The sequence below is a fragment of the Schistocerca gregaria genome, chromosome 4, assembly GCF_023897955.1.
Source record: "Schistocerca gregaria isolate iqSchGreg1 chromosome 4, iqSchGreg1.2, whole genome shotgun sequence".
NCBI classification, from domain to species: Eukaryota; Metazoa; Arthropoda; class Insecta; order Orthoptera; family Acrididae; genus Schistocerca; species Schistocerca gregaria.
In genome coordinates, this window is record NC_064923.1 from 542,078,638 (window position 1) to 542,098,997 (window position 20,360).

A 20,360-nucleotide genomic window follows, 5' to 3' on the forward strand; every position below is an offset into this window, starting at 1 on the left:
ATTTAATGCAACTCAAATATAAAAATTAACGGAAAAGAAAAGTTCCTTGTTGCTGACACTCTTATACTCGATAACTGGCACAATGCTAAGTGACATATCAGATTATAAAATATAGTCTTATTTATGATCTCTACAAATAACAAAGAGTCATACGAAATACTTACTTCACTGTAATACTGCTTCAAATTGTCTTTCAGTTCTTCAAGCTTCGACTGGCGTTCCTCTTGCGAACTAATCTTTGTGAGAGGTAGTAGATTGTCGTTCAATAGAGTACTTTTTTTTTTAAATACATGAGGTTCTGCTGATATACTAAGCATTTGGAATGATTTTCGACAGTAATACAAAAGAAATTAATTTCCCACTCGGGTTTAAAAAATGCGGACGCACCGCTCCTCCTTTTACTTGTCTGCTGCTGTTGACCATCATCTCGAGCCACTGTAACTTTACGTCTATTAGCCGACGGCTTTGTGTCGCATCTGTGCTCTTGACCGCTGTTGCCGCGGCGGTCTGTCTTCCGTACGAAGCTCCCGCATACAGTGGCATGGCGTGGTGTGGCGGATTGGCCGCGCGGGTAGCTAAGCGACACGGCTCGGCCACAGGAACAACATACGAATGCTTAGGGGCGCTGGCCTCGGGCGAACGCGGCTGCTAGCGCCCCAGGGGCACAGTTTGGCCGAGCCTGGCCTAGACGTCAATACGCCCAAGGGGCATTATTCCTCCCCACATCATAACAGCTGGACCACGAAAACTCCTTAGCATTCTCCCAGCCAGCATGGTAGCACGTTGCAGAGAACGCGCTGCCATTCGTGGTGATAACTCACCCTGGTTCAAAAAATGGTTCAAATGGCTCGGAGCACTATGGGACTTAACATCTGGGGTCATCAGTCCCCTAGAGCTTAGAACTACTTAAACCTAACTAACCTAAGGACATCACACACATCCATGCCTGAGGCAGGATTCGAACCTGCGACCGTAGCGGTTGCGCGGTTCCAGACTGTAGCGCCTAGAACCGCTCGGCCACACCCTGGTATTATAATAACCGTGTCCAGCCTTTCTATTTTACGGGGAATCGGTGATTTCCATGAAATCATTGTCTTTGAATAAAAGTGTCATTGCCTAATTCTTTGTTATTTTCTGCACTATAGAATAGCGGTTCTTCCTATATACAGATCAAATTTCACCGACGCTTTGCATTGACAGCTTATGAGAAAATTACTTTCGTCCTTAAGTTTTGCACGCCAGTGTACTAGTTTGAATTGTTACTTCCACTTCTTCCGTTTTTTAGCTTCTCTCATTCACACAAGGCAAAATTTCATCTCCGAAACAATGTTCTTCACTGAAGGCCACCCATTTAGAAAGGTCATCGTGCTAAGTTGTAAGGTAGAAATTTGAGGCTGTTAGCTTATACACTGAAGAACCAAAGATACTGGTATACTTGCCTAATATCGTGTAGGGCCTCCGCGAGCACGCAGCAATGCCACAACACGACGTGACATGGACGTCTGAAACAGTGCTGGAGGGAATTGACACCATGAATCCTGCAGGGCTGTCCATAAATCCGTAAGAGTACGAAGGGGTGGAGATTTCTTCTGAATAACGCGTTGCAAGGCATCCAAGATATGCTCAATAATGTACATATCATGGGAGTTTGGTGGCCAGCTAAACTGTTTAAACTCAGATGAATGTTGCTGCAGCCCCTCTGTAGCAATTCTGGACGTGTGGGATGTCGCATTGTCATGTTGGAGTTGTTCAAGTCTGTCGGAATGCACAATGGACATGAATGGCTGCAGGTGAGTCGTACCTAGACCTATCAGGAGTCCCATATCATTCCAGCTGCCTACGCGCCACACCATTACAGAGCCTGCACCACTTTGATGAGTCCCTGCTGAAATGCAGGGTTGATTGATTCACGAGGTTGTCTCCAGACCCGTACATGTCCATCCGCTCGATACAATTCGAAACGAGACTCGTCCGACCAGGCAACCTGTTTCCAGTCATCAACAGTCCAATGTCGCAGTTGACGGGCCTAGGCGGGACCTAAAGCTTCATGTCGTGCAGTCGTCAGGGGTACACAAGTGGGCCTTCAGCTCCGAAAGCTCATATCGATGATGCTTCGTTGAATGGTCCGCACGCTGACACTTGTTGAAGGTCCAGCATTGAAATCTGCAGCACTTTGGAGAAGGGTTGCACTTCTATCACGTTGAACAATTCTCTTCAGTCGTCGTTGGTCCCGTTACTGCAGGATCTTTTTTCCAGCTGCAGCAATGTCGGTGATCTGATGTTTTACCGAATCCCTGACGTGCACGGCACACTCATGAAATGGTCGTATGGGAAAATACCCACTATTCATCGGGACCAAGGAGATGCTGTGTTCCATCGCTCGTGCACCAACTATAGCACCACGTTCAAATTCACTTTAATCTTGATAAGCTGCCATTGTAGCAGCAGTAAGTGGTCAAACAACTGCGCCAGACACTTGGTTTATACAGGCGTTGCCGACCGCAGCGCCGTATTCTGCCTGTTCACATATCTATGTGTTTGAAAACGCATGCCTGCACCACTTTCTTTGGCAAATCAGTGTAATTTGTGTGTTGTAATGCAAGACTAATAGTTCGAAACGGATAGCGTTTCTTAAAATACGTTATGGCTAAGGTGGGATGTTGATTACTGTTTTCATTAGGTAACAAGGACAAGCCACACCTGGATGAGCTTCTCTTAATCAGTTTTCTGGGTGGAGCTATGTGTTTTAAGATTAGTAGAAGAATGTAATGAAGTTGAACTGAATAAATCAGTGACGCCAAGTGTCTTGGTTAACAGACGCTGCCGACGATCGACGACGTGTTCTACGAGTGCTTCTGGCAGGGCCACATCAACAACTGCTCCAACATGTTCTTCCTGCAGCGCACCGAAGCCGGCTTCTGCTACGGTTTCAACTCACTCGCCGCGGAGAACACGAGGCAGTGGTGAGATGCTTGTGTACCTTCCACTGTGTTATCTGGATAGAACTGCCATCCATTTAATCTTCCCTCTGAGCAGATTTGCTATTCATGTAGAGCATGTTTCTTGGCTGGTTTTCACTAGTCTTTTAATTTGTCAACTTATACACCTTTTATAAAGTCTTTGCCGGCCGCGGTGGTCTAGCAGTTCTAGGCGCGCAGTCCGGAACCGCGCGACTGCTACGATCGCAGGTTCGAATCCTACCTCGGGCATGGATGTGTGTGATGTCCTTAGGTTAGTTAGGTTTAATTAGTTCTAAGTTCTAGGCGACTGATGACCTGAGAAGTTTAGTCGCATAGAGCTCAGAGCCATTTGAACCATTTTTTTAAAGTCTTTACGAAACACATCATATTTCAGTTTCATTTTTATGTGACTACAGAAGGTACTGACATAGCAGTCCTTTAGAGTAGTTAAGGGGAACGACCAGGGAATATTCTTATGTCCATTTTAGATTTTCAGGCAATTCAACTGTAATTGCCAGTATATTGATGGATCGCTTTATGGAAAAGAAATATGGAAGGGCTGTTCACCAAACGGCATTGCAGACAGCGTGGTGCGTCAACGTAGACAGATTACATCGCACAAAAACTAATACTATTGAATAACACTATTGGTTTGCTTTCTGTGGCAGCACGTGATTGGCATGCTTTTAATGTTGATACCAGACTCCGACATTTAGAAACCCTAAATTCTAGACTCAGTTAGTGCTCAACATTTCTTTTGCCATCGCCTTGTGTATACAGCATCTGGTTTTATCCTATTGGCTGCCAGTGGGCACGGAATACAATCACCTCCGGTTGGCGTACCCGGTAATTTGTAAATCAGGCGTTACGTTTTTTCATGTGTTGAGGCCGATAGCTGTGCCCTGTCTTCGAAGTCTCCGCGACGTCATCTTTCAACAAGATAATACTAGACCGCATATTTCCCCAGGTCGATACGGACGATGTTCGACTATTATCCTGATCGGCCCCTCTCCAGATCTCTCATCCACTGAAAATATCCGGTCATGGGTTGCTAAGAAAATGCAACGCCACACTCGTCACCCATTATGAGAGCTGGATTCACACGTAGAGTTGAAATAGCATGCAATAATGTTCCCAAGTCTGTCGTCCAAGTTCAGTTCCCCTCTATTTCCAGCCTATTTAGAGCCATTGTTGCTGCCACATCCGACACCTCCGTGTGCTAAATTACGCAAGTCACCTACGGTTTTAATATGTCTTTCCTCCTATACACACAATAAATAAAATTTATCATTCCTTATGTTACAAATTTAATGATAGGTAATATATTAATGCAACTCTATTCAGGAGCCACAAGGAATAATTAATGTCCAATTATCTTAGATCTAGACTAAAGCAGACAGTTATTTAAGAACCTTGTTTCTATCAAAATTCCAACTGGCAGTTCACAAGCTTGTTTAAATTTCCACGGTGATTAGAAACAACCTGAAACGCTTGTAAGGATGTTGCAGCGGAGGTTGTACTGAGAATTAATGGTTATGAAAAAAATTCGATAAGTTGCGCCGTTTCCGAGCTACTTGGCATCGAAGTTAGCCAATCAGGTCAATGCGCGCGCGAATTCTGGCAGCTTGCCAGAGGTGGTGTTGCCAAACGTGTTCTGTACTGCACATAGTGCCGGCGTATCGTGGTGCTTAAGAGGCATTCATAACATACGGAAACTTGTGGATTCGAATGTCGTCAGTCGATTGAAAGTAATTCGTTGGCGAAATGACTTCGATCATTATTTGTATGCAATTATTTTCTTTAAATGTAATTTTTTAATTTCTACTTATTTTAACGTCATTTTAATCGCCGTAGTAAAGTTTCATTTCTCTTTAAATGTCTCTTTCTGTCATTGATTTACTTATTGGAATCTTTGTGCAAGTGATTTAAATTATTTTTACTTGTGTATCACAGTATTGAAACATTTGAAATTGCCGACCTATAGGCTAAAAACCAATATACGAAATAATCTATTTATTCTGGCTGTGCAAGGGCATCAAAATGTTTTTTATGCTATAAAATACATAAATGTTGTGGTTGGTAATCATCATATTAACATCTAAAAAGCAAGTTCTTGTTATACTATGGATAAAGTAACGCAGATGAAGATGTAAGCTAAGCGTGGCCTATAAGTATAACGGAAATTCAGTGCCAATGAGAAATAGAAATAATGCGTGCAGCAACATCGATGAAAACATAAAATGTTAAAACGAAAGCAATGAAATCCACGTTAATAGATAAAAATAAACAAAATTGTTTGAAAAAGATCACAAATGAAAAAGAATGATAGGAAGTAACAGTGAGAGCAAATGTGAAAGTACACACGGTGATTGCAAAGATGAGACAAAGGAATAGAAATGAAAACCATATTTAAACTACGCAATTGAATAAACGTGATTATCAAAATAATTTCGATAGATTCGCACCCACTACGTTCTGATGGAAAACAATATCCCTTTACCACTACACCACTATGCTACGAATGTGTGGGGAACTTTTATTAAAAAAAAAAAAAAAAAAAAAGGCGCTAGGATGCCATCCATGGGCACCCCATCTTGTTACTCAACTGCCAAAAATGCTACAAAAATAGGGAAGAGTAATGAATAATGAAGCAACAAGTACAATACTTTCTAAATTCATTCACGTTACAACAAAATGATCAAGAACTAAAAGTAAAATATTGAAATTATCTTCGCAAGAAGATCTTCGGCGGTGCCTACTAGGGTCGTGTAGATAATTTTCTTCGCATGTCCCCTCATAGACAAAAATCTAAGTGGGTAAGATCTGGTGAAATAGGTGTCCAGACAACTGGACCCCCATCCACCTCTGCGGATACAACGCACCTAATCGCTCCCGTACCGCAACAACGAACTACGGCGGAGAAACGAATTCTACATACAACGGAAGGATGTATATGTTACGGTAAAAGCAAGATCATTGGAAAATCCTAGAGTTAACCGGAGAAACCTAAGATTTACCATCGAGGTGTGGTAAAAGTCCGAAATTTCTCATTATATGCACAGATTTCGAACTTTTACCAAGAGATATTGGTAAATCTCAGACTTTACCAATGCAAATTGGTACAAGCTGGATCGAAGACTCCTGCCTCCGCAGTGCAGGATCAGACAAGTTTGATTGTTGCAATTTTGTTAAGATAAGTTTCTTTGTTGGCGGTTATGAGTTCCCAGTCCGCTCACCGCTGCGTAGTTTCAGTCAGTGTCGAGCATCGTGCGTACGGTCATCATTGCGTCCCGTTTCAGTGATGTTTCTTCCGCAGCTGTGTATCAGAATGAGTGATGTTATGCGTAACAGGTTTTACGATCTTTAGATTGAATCAGTGAATACCAAGGACAACAATTTTTATGTACCTACTGAGCAATGTAACATTCTGTTAAGTGAAGTGAAAAACGCAAAAATCGTTTCCAATAACAATTCTTTTCACTACAGACGTTTCATATGATAGGATGTTCTCAAGATCGGAGGCGAAGACAAACTGATAGGACCGCTGTCCGCTGGTAAAGAAGAAATTCGTTATTACGTTCGATATGATGAATTGGTTAACGTACAGCATGTGACCCTCGTTGCTATAGGTCATGGCGGCCGAAAACGGATGTTGGTGGAACTGAATCGAAGGTACAAGAATGTGACTGTTCAATCAATAGTTACTTATTTGAGATTATGTGAACCATGTCAAAAAAATCAAAAAACTTTGAAAAGGGATATTGGAGTGAAACCTATCATACATTGTGAAATGAATTCATGGTGTCAAATTGACTTGATTGACATGCAGGCAAACCCAGACAATAAGTCAAAGGTCATACGAAGATCATGTGACAAAATTTGTTATCCTCCATGCACTAATTTCAGAAAGGGCTGATGAAGTAGCATATCATCTTTTGGACATTTATACGACCTTTGGTGCCCCAGGTATCCTTCATTCTGATAATAGTGGAGAGTTTTGTAACCAAGTCATTCAAAGTTTATGTGAGTTGAGGAGTGACATAAAGATAATTCATGGGAAGCCGAGGCACAGTCAGTCTCAGGGATCAGTCGAAAGAGCAAATCAGGGTATCGAAAATGTGTTTTCAACTTGGATAGACACAAATGAAACTTTAAAGTGGTCTGAAGGGCTGAGGTTTGTGCAAGCAATGAAAAATAGGGTTTATCATGAAGGGATCAGATGTTCACCATCTGAAGCCACGTGTGGGGTTCCATTGCGACCTGTACCACGTGATTTAATAAAAAATATAAACACTGATGAAGACTTGGAAACAATGTTAAACACCACTTCCACTGACTCACAGGAAATTGAAAATGACGGCAAAGGAATTGATGCCAGTGAATATAGTACTGGAGCAGAAGGAACGGAGGTAGAAAGTGCGGCTGCAGCAGGTGAAGAAGCACCAGAGACACAGGATTTGACGACAGTTAAATACGAGACACCGGCACCAGCTGATGGTTGTGACAGGACGCTGACAACTTCCAACAGTGGTAATAAAGTTAAGCGGATCCAAGAAGCTGCCAAAGAAGGTCTTCAATTGCAGGCAAAGAAAATGAAAGGAGCCTCATGTAACAAAATTCCCAAACTTTCAGTTGGACAGAATGTGAGAATTAAAGTACCGGATGTAGACAGGGCACAAATTGATGCAAAATATATAATAGCACTAGTGATAAATATACAGGATGACGTATTTTATCAGCTTGGTACCAAATCTGGTAAACTGTAGTGATTGTACACAAGAAACCAATTTACATTGTGCAAGAAAAATTTTATCAACGTCAAAGAAGTACCAAAGAAGCAATTAGTCTGTGAAGAGTGGTTGTCAAACAGGCTTTTGTTGGAGGGCAAGGGTTCAAAAAGAGCAATTGCTTAAAAAATTTTTTAACTAAAAAATGCTTGTGTAAATCTTCTTCCATATTGTATAATACGAAATGCTATAATAGTCAGCCTTGTTGTAACAAAAAATATGGAATGTTGCTCATTATAATCACATTGGAATGCACGAATGATTAAGATACATAAATTTACAATAAATACAAACTATTTCAATAAATTGCTAAGCCAATTTTTTTTAATGAATACTGTTCTACCAGTTGGTGTGGGTACATCCTAAGATTACCAACGTCTCTTAGTAGAAGTTCGAAATATACGTATATAATAAGAAATTCCGGACTTTTACCACACCACAATGATAAATCCTAGGTTTCACCAGTTAATTCCAGGATTTACCCACCACATTACTTTTACAGTACCATATACATGAAACGGTAAATACGTTCATTTCTTAAAATGAGGAGGAGATAGGACGGGATACAAAGAACAGTTGCCTATGATACCTGACGCAATATTTGCGCCAAACGTACGCTGATATAACTTCACATATGAGCCATGCATATTTTAGTCGTACTAAATGTAGCTGTTTCGAAAGTTGAATGGCCATTCCCTGGTGAAAGACGCATCTTCTGGTCTCCTTTCGAAATCTCGAATCTCGATGCATCGATTTAAGGACAACAGGAAATACGGATTCCGAGAAGAAAAGTCCTCTTTCAGCAGATCCTGCACTTTCTGCAGGTGTTACAGAAACAGGTTTTCGTCGTTTAGGACGTACGTTATTACAGCCTGGGAAACCGGTGAGACTAACAAACGGATACATTTTAAGGTGTTTAGTTTTCAGATATATTTGAGAATATCCTATTAGCTTCATTTCCTCCCCACAAATTATCAGTGGCCCTTGAGCTGGGAGTGGGATTTTCAACAATCATATCAAGAATGTTTTTTTCAAACTGAACGGTTCGAGGGTAGCGTTGTCTTCCAGTGTCAACTTTGTTCTCAACAAAATCATTTATCAATCGGTACAAACGTATTCTCACATGGAAAAACACGGTTCAGAAATCTGGCGTTGTAATTTGTGCGGGCCTCCAGAGCATTTTGACCCGCATACGCGGACTGCATATCGGCGTATTCGTCGAATAAATAGCAATGACGCGCCGTGGTACCACTACGTTCCCTGCTATGGCGTTGTCTCATAGCGCCACTGTCTGTGTACACTCACAGCCAAACGAAAACTTCCTAGAACGGTCGACTGTGTCAGTACGATTTCCGTAAACGATCGAATGACTAGCAGATAGAAGTTTGCTGAAGAAGCTGATTCTAATCATAGCAGTTCTTATCATTGTTTAAGTTGGATGGTAGCGCATGAGAATCCTGAGCCGTTGGCTCTGGTTCAATCCATAGTATCGTCGCCCGCATCTCGTGGTCGTACGGTAGCGTTCTCGCTTCCCACGCCCCGGTCCCGGCGGGGTCAGGGATTTTCTCTGCCTCGTGATGGCTGGGTGTTGTGTGATGACCTTAGGTTAGTTAGGTTTAAGTAATTGTACGTTCTAGGGGACTGATGACCACAGATGTTAAGTCCCATAGTGCTCAGAGCCATTTGAACCATAGTATCGTCAACTCTTTAATTTTTGTGTTGCTCTCTTGTTCAGTTTGAGGAAACCAAATGAAGAACACGTTTGGCATACCGCCTCTGGCAGGCTGCTTGAATTTGCCCGTGTGGTGACCTGATTGGCTAACTTCAATGCTAGATCCTTCGGAAACGGCGCACGTATCAATTTTTTTTCTTAAAAATTATTTCTCAGCACAATATACAGCCCTTACAAGCTTCTCAGACTGTTTCTGACCACCCTGCATCTAGTTTCTTCAACCTCATCCTTATTTCATTTAGTATGTTCCCCACCCTGTACACCCCATCGCTGTTAGTTTACCTTCAACAATGTGTCGTAAGGACTCATTAAAATAGCTAGTAGTACAGGAGGATCACTACCTCACTGGTGCTCACTGTGGGCTCTGCAAAGCAAATCTCTATATAATTTTGCGGGCATCATCGATCTGCAAAACCAACCACTACATTTATCAGAAAATCTTTCGGCAGTTTTAGTGCTGGGTGGAATACGGCGTGTTTTCTTACCTTAACGTGGCATGATTGCAAAACTAAATGTTTAAAGATTATTATGGATTCCATAGTGCCGTCATCTTGCCTCAAAATCGGAAAACGAAAAGGAAAAAGATCAATAGGTATCAAATAAAACCTCGAAGTATTCAGTGCTTAACCATTTAGTTACAATAAAAATACACTGCTGAGCTAAAACATTATGACCACCTGCTTAATAGTGTGTTGGTTCACTTTTGAAACGCAATAAAGTAGCGATTATGTTTATTTGGAAAGTTCCTGATAGGATATTGGTGATACGTGACACTGGATGTCTACCCGCAGTACACGCAACTTCACATATGATGGGCTTGGGGTCATCTGCTGCGAAGCCTCAAGTTCAATTATGTGAGCTGACACTGAGAATTGAGCTATGAACCACTTGTGTCTACACCAGGATTGCAGTCTGTCAGGCCAGCCACAAATAGGCACCAGTGCTGCTTTAGGAGGGCGGGGAAGGCTCCAACCTCCATGTTCTGTGGTGAGTCTTTCTACTGATTCTCACGACAATAGGACACGAACAGCCGAACAGCTTCGTCGTTCCCAGGGGACAGGCCATAATAACCCGTATCGTCGCTAGAATGAGTCCCCTTTCGTTTCTGCTTCGCTTATACAGGGTGTTACAAAAAGGTACAGCCAAACTTTCAGGAAACATTCCTCACACACAAATAAAGAAAAGGTGTTATGTGTGTGAGGAATGTTTCCTGAGAGTTTGGCCGTACCTTTTTGTAACACCCTGTATACGTTCCTTACTACGGGAGATGCCCGTAACTCCACCGGACGGCATTCAATATCTAGGTGGGCGGTGGTTATAATGTTATGGCTCCTCAGTGTAAATAGGAAGTAACACATTCTCTTCTGGAATGAGATTTTCACTCTGCAGAGGAGTGTGCGCTGATACGAAACTTCCTGGCAGATTAAAACTGTGTGCCGGACCCAGGCTGTGGCTAAGCCATGTCTCTGCAATATCCTTTCTTTCAGGAGTGCTAGTTCTGCAACGTTCGCAGGAGAGCTTCTGTTAAGTTTGGAAAGTTGGAGACGAGGTACTGGCAGAAGTAAAGCTGTGAGGACGGGGCGTGAGTCGTGCTTGGGTAACTCAGTTGGTAGAGCACTTGCCCGCAAAAGGCAAAGGTCCCGAGTTCGAGTCTCGGTCCGGCACACAGTTTTAATCTGCCAGGAAGTTACATTCTCTTCTGTCGAAATGAGAGAGTGACTTACAAAAACATCCTGCACTTCCTGATCTTTGCAGTCCGGCGATGTCTACGTACAAGGTGCCCACTGGGGCGACCGTGAACCGTGATCCGTGCCAGATGCGACGCAACATCGCTTCAGGCCCCACGACGGGTCTCGAAGTCTTCCTCAAGTCGCTGCCCGAAGAAGAATCTCTGGGCGATGGCCAGAGGGACCGGGATGGGTACAGGGTCAGTAATTGTAACCCAACTCTTCTCTCTCTCTCTTTCCAGTCTATTCTGCACCTGCAACTGTGTAAGTGATTAAAACTATGAAACCACCTGCAATCTGCCCAGTCCTTCATGGTTATCGCTCCACCCTGAAAATATTTTATATTGCATTACCTCTCTCCTGCTTTATCAGTTTTACCTTTCCTGCTAATATCGCTACATTGATACTCAAGTGAGACAAGGGCACATGCCTGCCTTTCAGTTCTTACCCACATGCCAAAGAATTATAAAACGGCTCACTCAGATGTGGACATCTGTACATCTTCCTCCCACATGCTACCTTGTACCATTTAAATTTTTCCGTTTCAGGAGACTGAGTATTATAGAAGTATATTTTATTATCTTTGTTTTCGACACTAGACCTCTCCTCATAGCAAGTCTGAGTACCTTTCGTTTCCTCCGTTAGTATACTTTACTAAGGATCCCAATTACTGCAGCAGTGCTCATGAACATGTCACAAATGAATCTCGTATGTTCTCTCTACTGCAGTCGCTTTAAATCATTGTGGAATTCATTAGGTCAGTTCATATAATTTCCATCCCTTTGATTCATTTCATAACGAATTATTTATCGATACGTAGTCAGTGCGAGTAAACCCTAGTCGAATCCATCACAAGCTATCAGATTCTGTAACCTGATCCTTCACATCACCTCACATTTACCTACTCTTGATGCAAGTTGATATCCATAATAGTAGTATGGGGATGGCGGCATCAGGACGCTTTTGATATGCAATTGACATGCAAATTAATTAAACTGATCGATTAATTACCTCTTCTCATCCCACCCCCACCCACAGATGATGTCATGTGTTTTCCCCAGCTGGCACGTGTGTTCCTGCAGACCTCCCACACCCCTCCCCCTCCCTCGCCTACCCTATTGGTCGGAATTTCGAATTTTGGTGGGAACTCTGAATTTTCACATTAAAATCGAATTTCCTCCGTAAAATCCAATTGTCATTTCAGTGAAAGTAATATTAACTGAAATTGTTGGTGGAAATTGTTCATATACTGGGGATAGGTGGTAGAAATCGAAGAAAATTCAAAAGATGAGAAATCGAAGAATTATGCACTGCAGAGGACATAGTATGCATTTTGTAGGACAGGTATACTCTTATCTTTTGGTCGCATCGTACACTGTGGTCACTCTGTCGGGTGCTACAAGTGTGCGTCACACAGTTGTGACTGCCCAGCGAGGGTATTGCTCGCACAGCAGTCTGCTGCTGAATGAGCAGTCATGCACATCGCACATGTGGCCCGCTTGGTATGTGGTATCTGGCGACCTGCAGCAGAACCACAGGAGCCACTGCGTGGCTGGACCACAGCATCTTCACCACCTTGCGCATCACTAATGGACCAAACACACTGTACCCGCCGCCCCCACCCATCCACACTAGGAGCCTCCTCACAGTCTGCTACTGCTGAGAGCCACGGGGGTGAGGGGCTGCAGCGCCCGGCCAGTAGTCAAAGAGAAATCAGCAAATTATTGTAAATTGTAATGTTAGCTGCCGTTCCCTAGATGTGTGGCAATGGGCATGAACCATGAACAATCGGTTTCGTTTTGAAGTTTAGTGCCTCTCTCTCTCTCAGCTGTGCCCTAATGAACACCAACATGTTTTTGAGGGATGCAGCTAACGTCATAAGTGCCAGGCTATGTGTGTGTCCCAGAATAAACAAAGGGTGTTTTTCTGGAGATAGAAGCGGCTTTGAATTTTCCAGCCACATGCAGCTACTTGCCAGCAAAGAATGGATGTTTTAGAAAGTTCCCTAGGTCCGTCTGTCCCAGAATTTTTTTCCATGAAATGCAGACTGAATTAGAGTGTCAGCTGGAAACTGAAAATCGCCACCAGCAGCAAGCAGAAAAGGCTGTGGTACAATCATGTAAGTACAATTCTGCTTGTGATAGTTTACATGTTCAGAAAACATCTTTTAAAATATTCAAATCGTGGCAAGAGCTTATCACATTTCTGCTGTTGTTCTAGCATCAGAGCAACAGCATCAGGATGGTGAAAGTCAACAGCAAGAGCAAGCCGATGAGGTTATCCTACCATCATGTAAGTACACCTTCAAATTCTGTATGATATTTGCATATTCAAAAAACAGCTCTCGGTATATTCAGATTATGAAAAGTTTTTATAAAATTTTTGAACTGGCTGTTGTAGCATTAGAGCGCAAGATGACCAACTCTGAGCGGCTGTTGGGGACCGGAATGCAGCAAGAACATAAGTACATTGATAATATTGTTGTCAGTCATCAGATACAATTGTGTGAGGCACATATTCTTCATTGTTGTAGATGTTGCTATAGAGCAAGAGGAGCGTGTGCATCTAGCAGGGTATGAATCGAGAATGATGGTATGAACTTAAAATTTTTTGTAGTTATGAATGATCAATATCTCGCTGTATGTAAAATGAGTACCGATTTTTTGTTGTTATTTCTTAAAAGCATTATCTTGTTGTAGATGACTTTCGTGAGATGGATCAGTTGTTGCCCAACAACAATTCCAGAGAGGGTGAAATACCAGGGTGGGTGCATGAGATGGTGGCTGCTGAAAAGCAGTGCCCCTCGTCCTTCTGGTTGAGGAGAAGGAAAAATTTGATTGGGTGGGAGAACTAGTAGAAAGATTGACTTAACTGCTCAGCTCTGGGACCAAGAGTGTAAAAAGTGTTTGTAATGAGCCGTCTTTGTTACAGCATATAATTATTCTTCTGGACTAACGATGTACTTAATTATTGTTACAGCATATATTTAAAAAATCTTTAGCAATATACTTAATTTTTTCCATTATTCATATTTTACAAATGTACCACCTACAATGGCACCACAACAGTTCACTATCGCACTGGCACCTATAGGGTGTTTGGGGGTGAGGGGGGGTGGGGGAGGCAGGCGTCAAACATACACCTGAGTGGCGTGCACCACAGCAGAAGCAGTTGCGGCCACTGCAAAGCTGGACGCAACACCGTCGCATACTCTTTGGTGTCAGTGGGTGGTTCCGTCAGAGCAACGATCTCGCAACCCGAGACTGGCGGTGGTGAAGGCTCCAGCATGCAGCAGCATCAGCGAGCGCCCTCTCCATAGCCTGGGTGCTCCCATAGGAGCTCACAACTGCCACCTCCTCCTACTTTGGCTCCGCCTATTCGCCCTCATCGGCAGTGAAAGGTACGTGTGTCTCAGCCCGTACCGTTCACCTCAGGTGGCGCCTCCTCCCCAACGCCACCATCTGTCAGGTGGATGCAGTCGTCTCCTAGTAATAGTGTTGATGGTAATGAACATATGGCTAGCGGTAGTGCTCTTTCCTATCCTGACTGTGAAAGACATGAGGTTAGTGGCGTTATGACCCTTTAGAATACTCGGCGGTTGCTAGCATCTTCGAGGGGTTTATCTCGTTCACTAGAATTGAGAATATGGTCTCGACAACCCTGTTAGGTTTTTAGAAGGAGGCTTCCAGATGATGGAGCCAGAGCTTCTCAAAACCTTAGATGATCTAAGACTTAATGCCATTAAGTGTAATGCAGTAATTTGCTGCAAGTTGACTAATCCCTCCCTCCCCCCACACAGCAGGGTGCTGCTGAGAAGCAAAGCCTGCACTACATCTGGGGTGATAACGGCGTTATAGCTCGGAGTACATCAATTGCCCTGTGGTATCGTGAATCCAACTTGGGTGCTATACTGGCCCAGTTTTCAGAGATGGAAATAAGAGGGTCAGATAAATAACTCAGCCAAATATCACACCTCTACATCCATATTCATGTCTACGATCCCTTAAATGGACGGTCCAATTATATCAAACTCCCTGAGGACATCAAGAACAAGAGGGCCTGTATTAATGTCCAAAATGAAAAGGATAATGCTTGTTTTGCGTGGTCAATCCTGGCTTGTAAGAGAAATTATAGTATACATCCAGAGCATACAGGTCAATACTAGATGTGCAAAAATACCATTCCCGTGGGGTATAACTTTGACAGCATCAAGTTCCCTGTAAAGAAACACGACATACCAAAATTTTAGGCTCAGAATCCTGGAATATCGGTCAGGCCCGAAGAAGCAGAAAAGCCAGCCAGATGCACAGGAAATCTCCATTTTTAGAAATATGCAGGCGAGCGCGATCTTGTAAACAAGCTGCTCTTCTCTGAAAGTGATAATCAGTAGTACATATGGATCAAAGACATGTTTCACCTCTTTTACAGGCAAATGTCGAAACATGAACGTAAAGAAATATATTTGCTTCTGATGTCTAAATACCTTTTCAGAGGAAAAGTATTTGACTAGGCATATGAAGGACTGTGAATCCAAGAAACCAGTACGCGTTGCTATGCCTACAGAAGGAAACGAGTTTATTAAATTCAAGAATGCTCACCACCAGAAACGATATCCGCTTGTTGTTTATGCTGAATGAATGTCTCATTGCCCCTGTCACCCACTATGAAGGGACCCTCTTAACCTCAAATACGACCTTCACAAAAGAACACGTATCAACTTGGACGCTCATATGATACAAGTCTTAACCGCTATGAATATTTTGTTGGGGATAATACTGCGGTTTGGTTACTCACTGAGCTTGCAAAGCTCATGGAATGCTGATAGGCTTTACAGCACCAACATCTGTATGACCTAATCGAAGGAGGATAAAAAATTATACAATCATGCAGTTAACTGCCGTATTTCTCGGTTACCATTACACAGAAAACTGAAACTCGCCATAGAGATTATTGTCATCTTACGGGGAAGTTCTACGGTGAAGCTCACAACACATGCAAATTGAAGTAGAAATTATCAAGGCAGATACCCATTTTCTTCCATAGTTTAAGCGGAAATGACGCTCATTTTCTAGTTGCGCAATTGGCTATTTTCGGTAGGGAGAAAAATCAGGTCAGTGTCCTGCCTGAGAGTGTTGAGCAATATATTTCATTTTCCAAACGAATGACGCCAAAAATTACGCTACACTTCCTTGACATGCTACGTTTTATGCAGGCGCCATTCCAGGAACTCGAAACTCTGCCTTAGAAGAATATCACCCTATCTGCAGACCCCGATGAGAAAAAATTAAGTTTGTGACTAGGAGAGGAGTTTTCCCTTATGAGTATCTGGATAGTAAGGCAACACTATGAAACTATGCTACCCAATGTACCTTCATTTACCAGCACTTTCACAGGTGATGCCATAACTGGTGCAGATTATGACGTTACTGTGAATGTCTGGCGAGAATGCACTATTCTCTACTTACTTACGAATATTTTGGAAAAGTTCCGGAATGTATGCATAGCCAAGTACTCTCTGGGCCCCGCCTTTTATTACATAGCTTCTCGCTTGTCGTGAGACGCAAATGTTCAAGAAAATATGGCGCCGTATCGAACTTTTGACTGATGCTGATATGCTTCTTTTCTTTGAGTGTGGGATCCGCAGAGAACTTTACCAGTGTCTTCGTAGACACGCCAAGGCATATAATCCACATATGTGTGTGAAGTTCAACGCATCCGTCGATACAAGTTATATTCTATATTTGGCTGTGAATAACTTATGCGAGCATGCCACGATGTAGCCACTGCCAGTTGGTGGGTTTCAGTGGATGCCTGAAAACGAAATAGAGGGATTAGGTGGGAAAATATTGGGTCTGGCGGCATAAAATGTCAAGAGACTCGCCGCTATGTCCAGAGAAACAATTTTCTTGTGGAAGCACTATCCCTAAACTGATGACCACTGTTGGACACAAGCAGAGGTACACAATTCATTATCGTTATCTCCAGCATTGTCTCAGCTCAGGGATGGAGCTAGGTAGAATCACCCAGGCTATCTCCTTCAATCATTCCCGCAAATTGTCCGCCCCTGGTAGCTGGTTGGTCAGCGCAACAGAATGTTAATCCTAAAGGCCCGAGTCCGATTCCCGGCTGGGTCGGAGATTTTCTCCACTTGGGCAATGGGTGTTGTGTTCTCTTAATTATCATCATTTCATCCCCATCGATGCGCAAGTCACCGAAGTGGCGTCAAATCGAAAGACTGCACTCGTCGAACGGTCTACCCGACGGGAGGCCCTAGTCACACGACATTTATTCATTCCCTCAAATTGAAGGAGTATCTGGAATTAATTACCAAAAAATGCGGGCCCAACTAATGATTTCTAAAAAGATTTTTATAAATTAATGAATAATTCCATTTTCGATAAAACCATGCAGGATGTAAGAAATGAACGCGATATATTGCTTAGCACTGCATGACAGGGATCGTGGGGCGTAAGAAAGTGCACCACCAGACCAAATTTTAACAGTCACTATTTTCAATGAGATATCGATGGTTTCAGTAGAATTTACAAAATCTGTCTATTTGGGTATGCGTAAACTGGACATCTCCAAACTCCTCATGTACCGCTTCCACTATGAGTTTGCTAGAACTCATTTCATGGAACCAAAGGTATTTTATACAGATACAGATAGCTTCATCTACTGTGATCCATACGAAGTAATTGGGTGGCACAGTAATGAATTCTACACATTGGGATACAATGATGATAATCCTTATGGTATGATTCCTAAAAACGAGAAGGATATCGGTGTGAATGAGAGTGAGTGATGGGTTGAGTTAGAGCTTGTGCCGAATAGTGTTGGTCTTTTATCATAGTATAAATATTGTATGTGTGGGATGTATGGTGTGCCTGCATACATGATTGCTTATGTATCTGTATGTATGCTTGTGAGTGTGTTTGAGTGTGCTTGCCTGTGAAAATATGTATGCCTCTGTGTAAACACATTCTGTATATTTTTTTCTTAATAGATTGCATACTATGTCTGCATGAATATAGAGTCAACATGCGCTGGGGAAAAAATTATAAAAATTACAAAAAGTTAAAATGTGCAATGTATTTATAAAGTTTAAAAATAGGAGTAAAATCATTGTAAAAGTTAAAAATTGTAAATAGAGAAACAAATAGTTTTATAGTATTTACTCTCTATTACACTTCATGTGCATATGTGATTGTGTGAGTGCATGTGTAAACAATAGGTTTTTAAGTTTCACCTACCGCTAGCTATCCAAGGAATAATAGTTTTAAATGTGAGTTCCACTGAGTCGATTTTAGTGCAGCTGTATGGGATGAACATTTTAGGGCCATCCACTTCATTGTATTATTAAATTATTTAAGGTGCTTGAGGCGGAAAATGTTTTTGAGTCACCCAGTTCAATGTATAATATAAGTCTTCTGTTTGAGTCGAATTTCACAAATAACAGTTATAGTATTAGCGTAAGAGAAACTGTACCTCTGCAACAGCTGTAATCAGTACTGCAATATAAAGTAAAACATTTTTCGCACAGTACTATAATTTGTAAAACCAAGAACAGTGAATAAAAAAATTCGAACAGTAACCAGAACTGTGAATTTAAAAGCAGTATTACTTCGTATATTGTAAAAACAACACGATTTGTCAATGTAAAGCTCTATTACTACTGTGAATATTTATGACTGATTAAAAAAAGTTGTTATTCGTTACCATAAATCTTTGTTGTTGTTTCACAAAATCCCAACCCTCACAGTTGTATAAAAAGGCTGCGCAAGGTGCACAACATAGTCGTTAGAAGCATGTAGGACGTGACGTTTAAGGTGAATGAAAACAAATATGTGTAATGACTGCACGGGATTTCGCCTATCGTGCTGCACGTATAGGTTTTTGGGAACAGGCGGCAGGTGATCGCATCCACTTCCAAAGACACACAGCAAACATGTCTGACACTATATCACCTGTGATTGTACAAAGCCACAGATGCAGGGTCTGGCAAAGCTAGGAGCTAGGCAGAAACAAAGAAAAACACTTAATATGAAGTAAAAGATTCATTTATTTTCATTAATCCAACTTAAAATTAAGTTTACATTTTCATAAGCAGACACAACACTATTTTCGCATATCTTCTTCTTCTTAAGGTGGTGGAAAGCAGGGCACCCTTATAATTCCAGGTCTTGAATACATGCGAACTTGAAGATTTGCTACAACCACGTAGATGATAGTATCAGGATGACTAAATATTCGAAGTGACATAATCATACCTTTATAAGGTATACAAAGATCGTCCCAGTGTTAACCACATTGCTCTCCTCCATATAGTAGCATAATTCACTTCAAGTTGTCGCTGTGAAATGCTCTGGGTATCACACAGCACTTGGCAATTTATACAGCACGCCGCACAGCAACAGTAAGTGGGCGATAGTTAATCACACGGTCATATAAACTATAGCATACACTGCTATGTATTCTGGAAAATTTGATGAGGATTCAAATTCGATACATCCATCTATTGGTCCTGATTTAAGTATCTCATTCTGATTATAAAAGTCCATTGCGATTATTGGTGCCACCTCCTTGAATTTCCATCGACTGAGTAGGCAGCCTTCTTCTTCAATGCTTTCACAGTATGAAGCATGCAACCTCGCCAGACTGTATACATTCTGAAATTACAATGAAATCCAGGCCTTTAGCAGCTTATAAGCGTTGATATATATCAACGGCGACAGTTGAAAATGTGATGTTCCGACCGGGACTCGATCCCGGGATCTCCTCCTTACATGACAGACGCTCTATCAGACTGAACCATCGGGGACACAGAGGATAGTGCGACTGCAGGGACTTATTTCTGGCACACTCCCAACCTACTGTCCAGACACTGCATTTGTAGTGCCCTTACCCACTATGCTCGTTACTCGCAGCAGTCAACCTACCGAGTCCCGTAAGAGTTCGGGCAATGTGAGTGCATCCGCACTGAAGATCATGGGCCGGTAAGCCTTATCTATATGATGATGGTATCTGTTCTTTCGGACATGTCTGCTATGTAAGCAGGAGATACCGGGTTCGAGTCCCGGTCGAGACACATATTTTCAACTGTCCCTGATGATATTTATCAACATCTGCAACCAGCTATATGTCTGCATTTCAT

At 42.2% G+C, this 20,360-nt stretch overlaps 1 protein-coding gene across 1 annotated transcript in view; it reads left to right on the top strand.

Moving 5' to 3' along the window:
- The window catches only part of LOC126267797 (sodium channel protein Nach-like), a 192,930-nt gene that overhangs the window by 76,617 nt on the left and 95,953 nt on the right, over window positions 1-20,360 (top strand). The window contains exons 5-6 of the mRNA XM_049973101.1: window positions 2,818-2,963; window positions 11,235-11,406. Of these exons, the coding sequence (XP_049829058.1) occupies window positions 2,818-2,963; window positions 11,235-11,406 (318 nt within the window). The remainder of the gene's footprint in view (window positions 1-2,817; window positions 2,964-11,234; window positions 11,407-20,360) is intronic.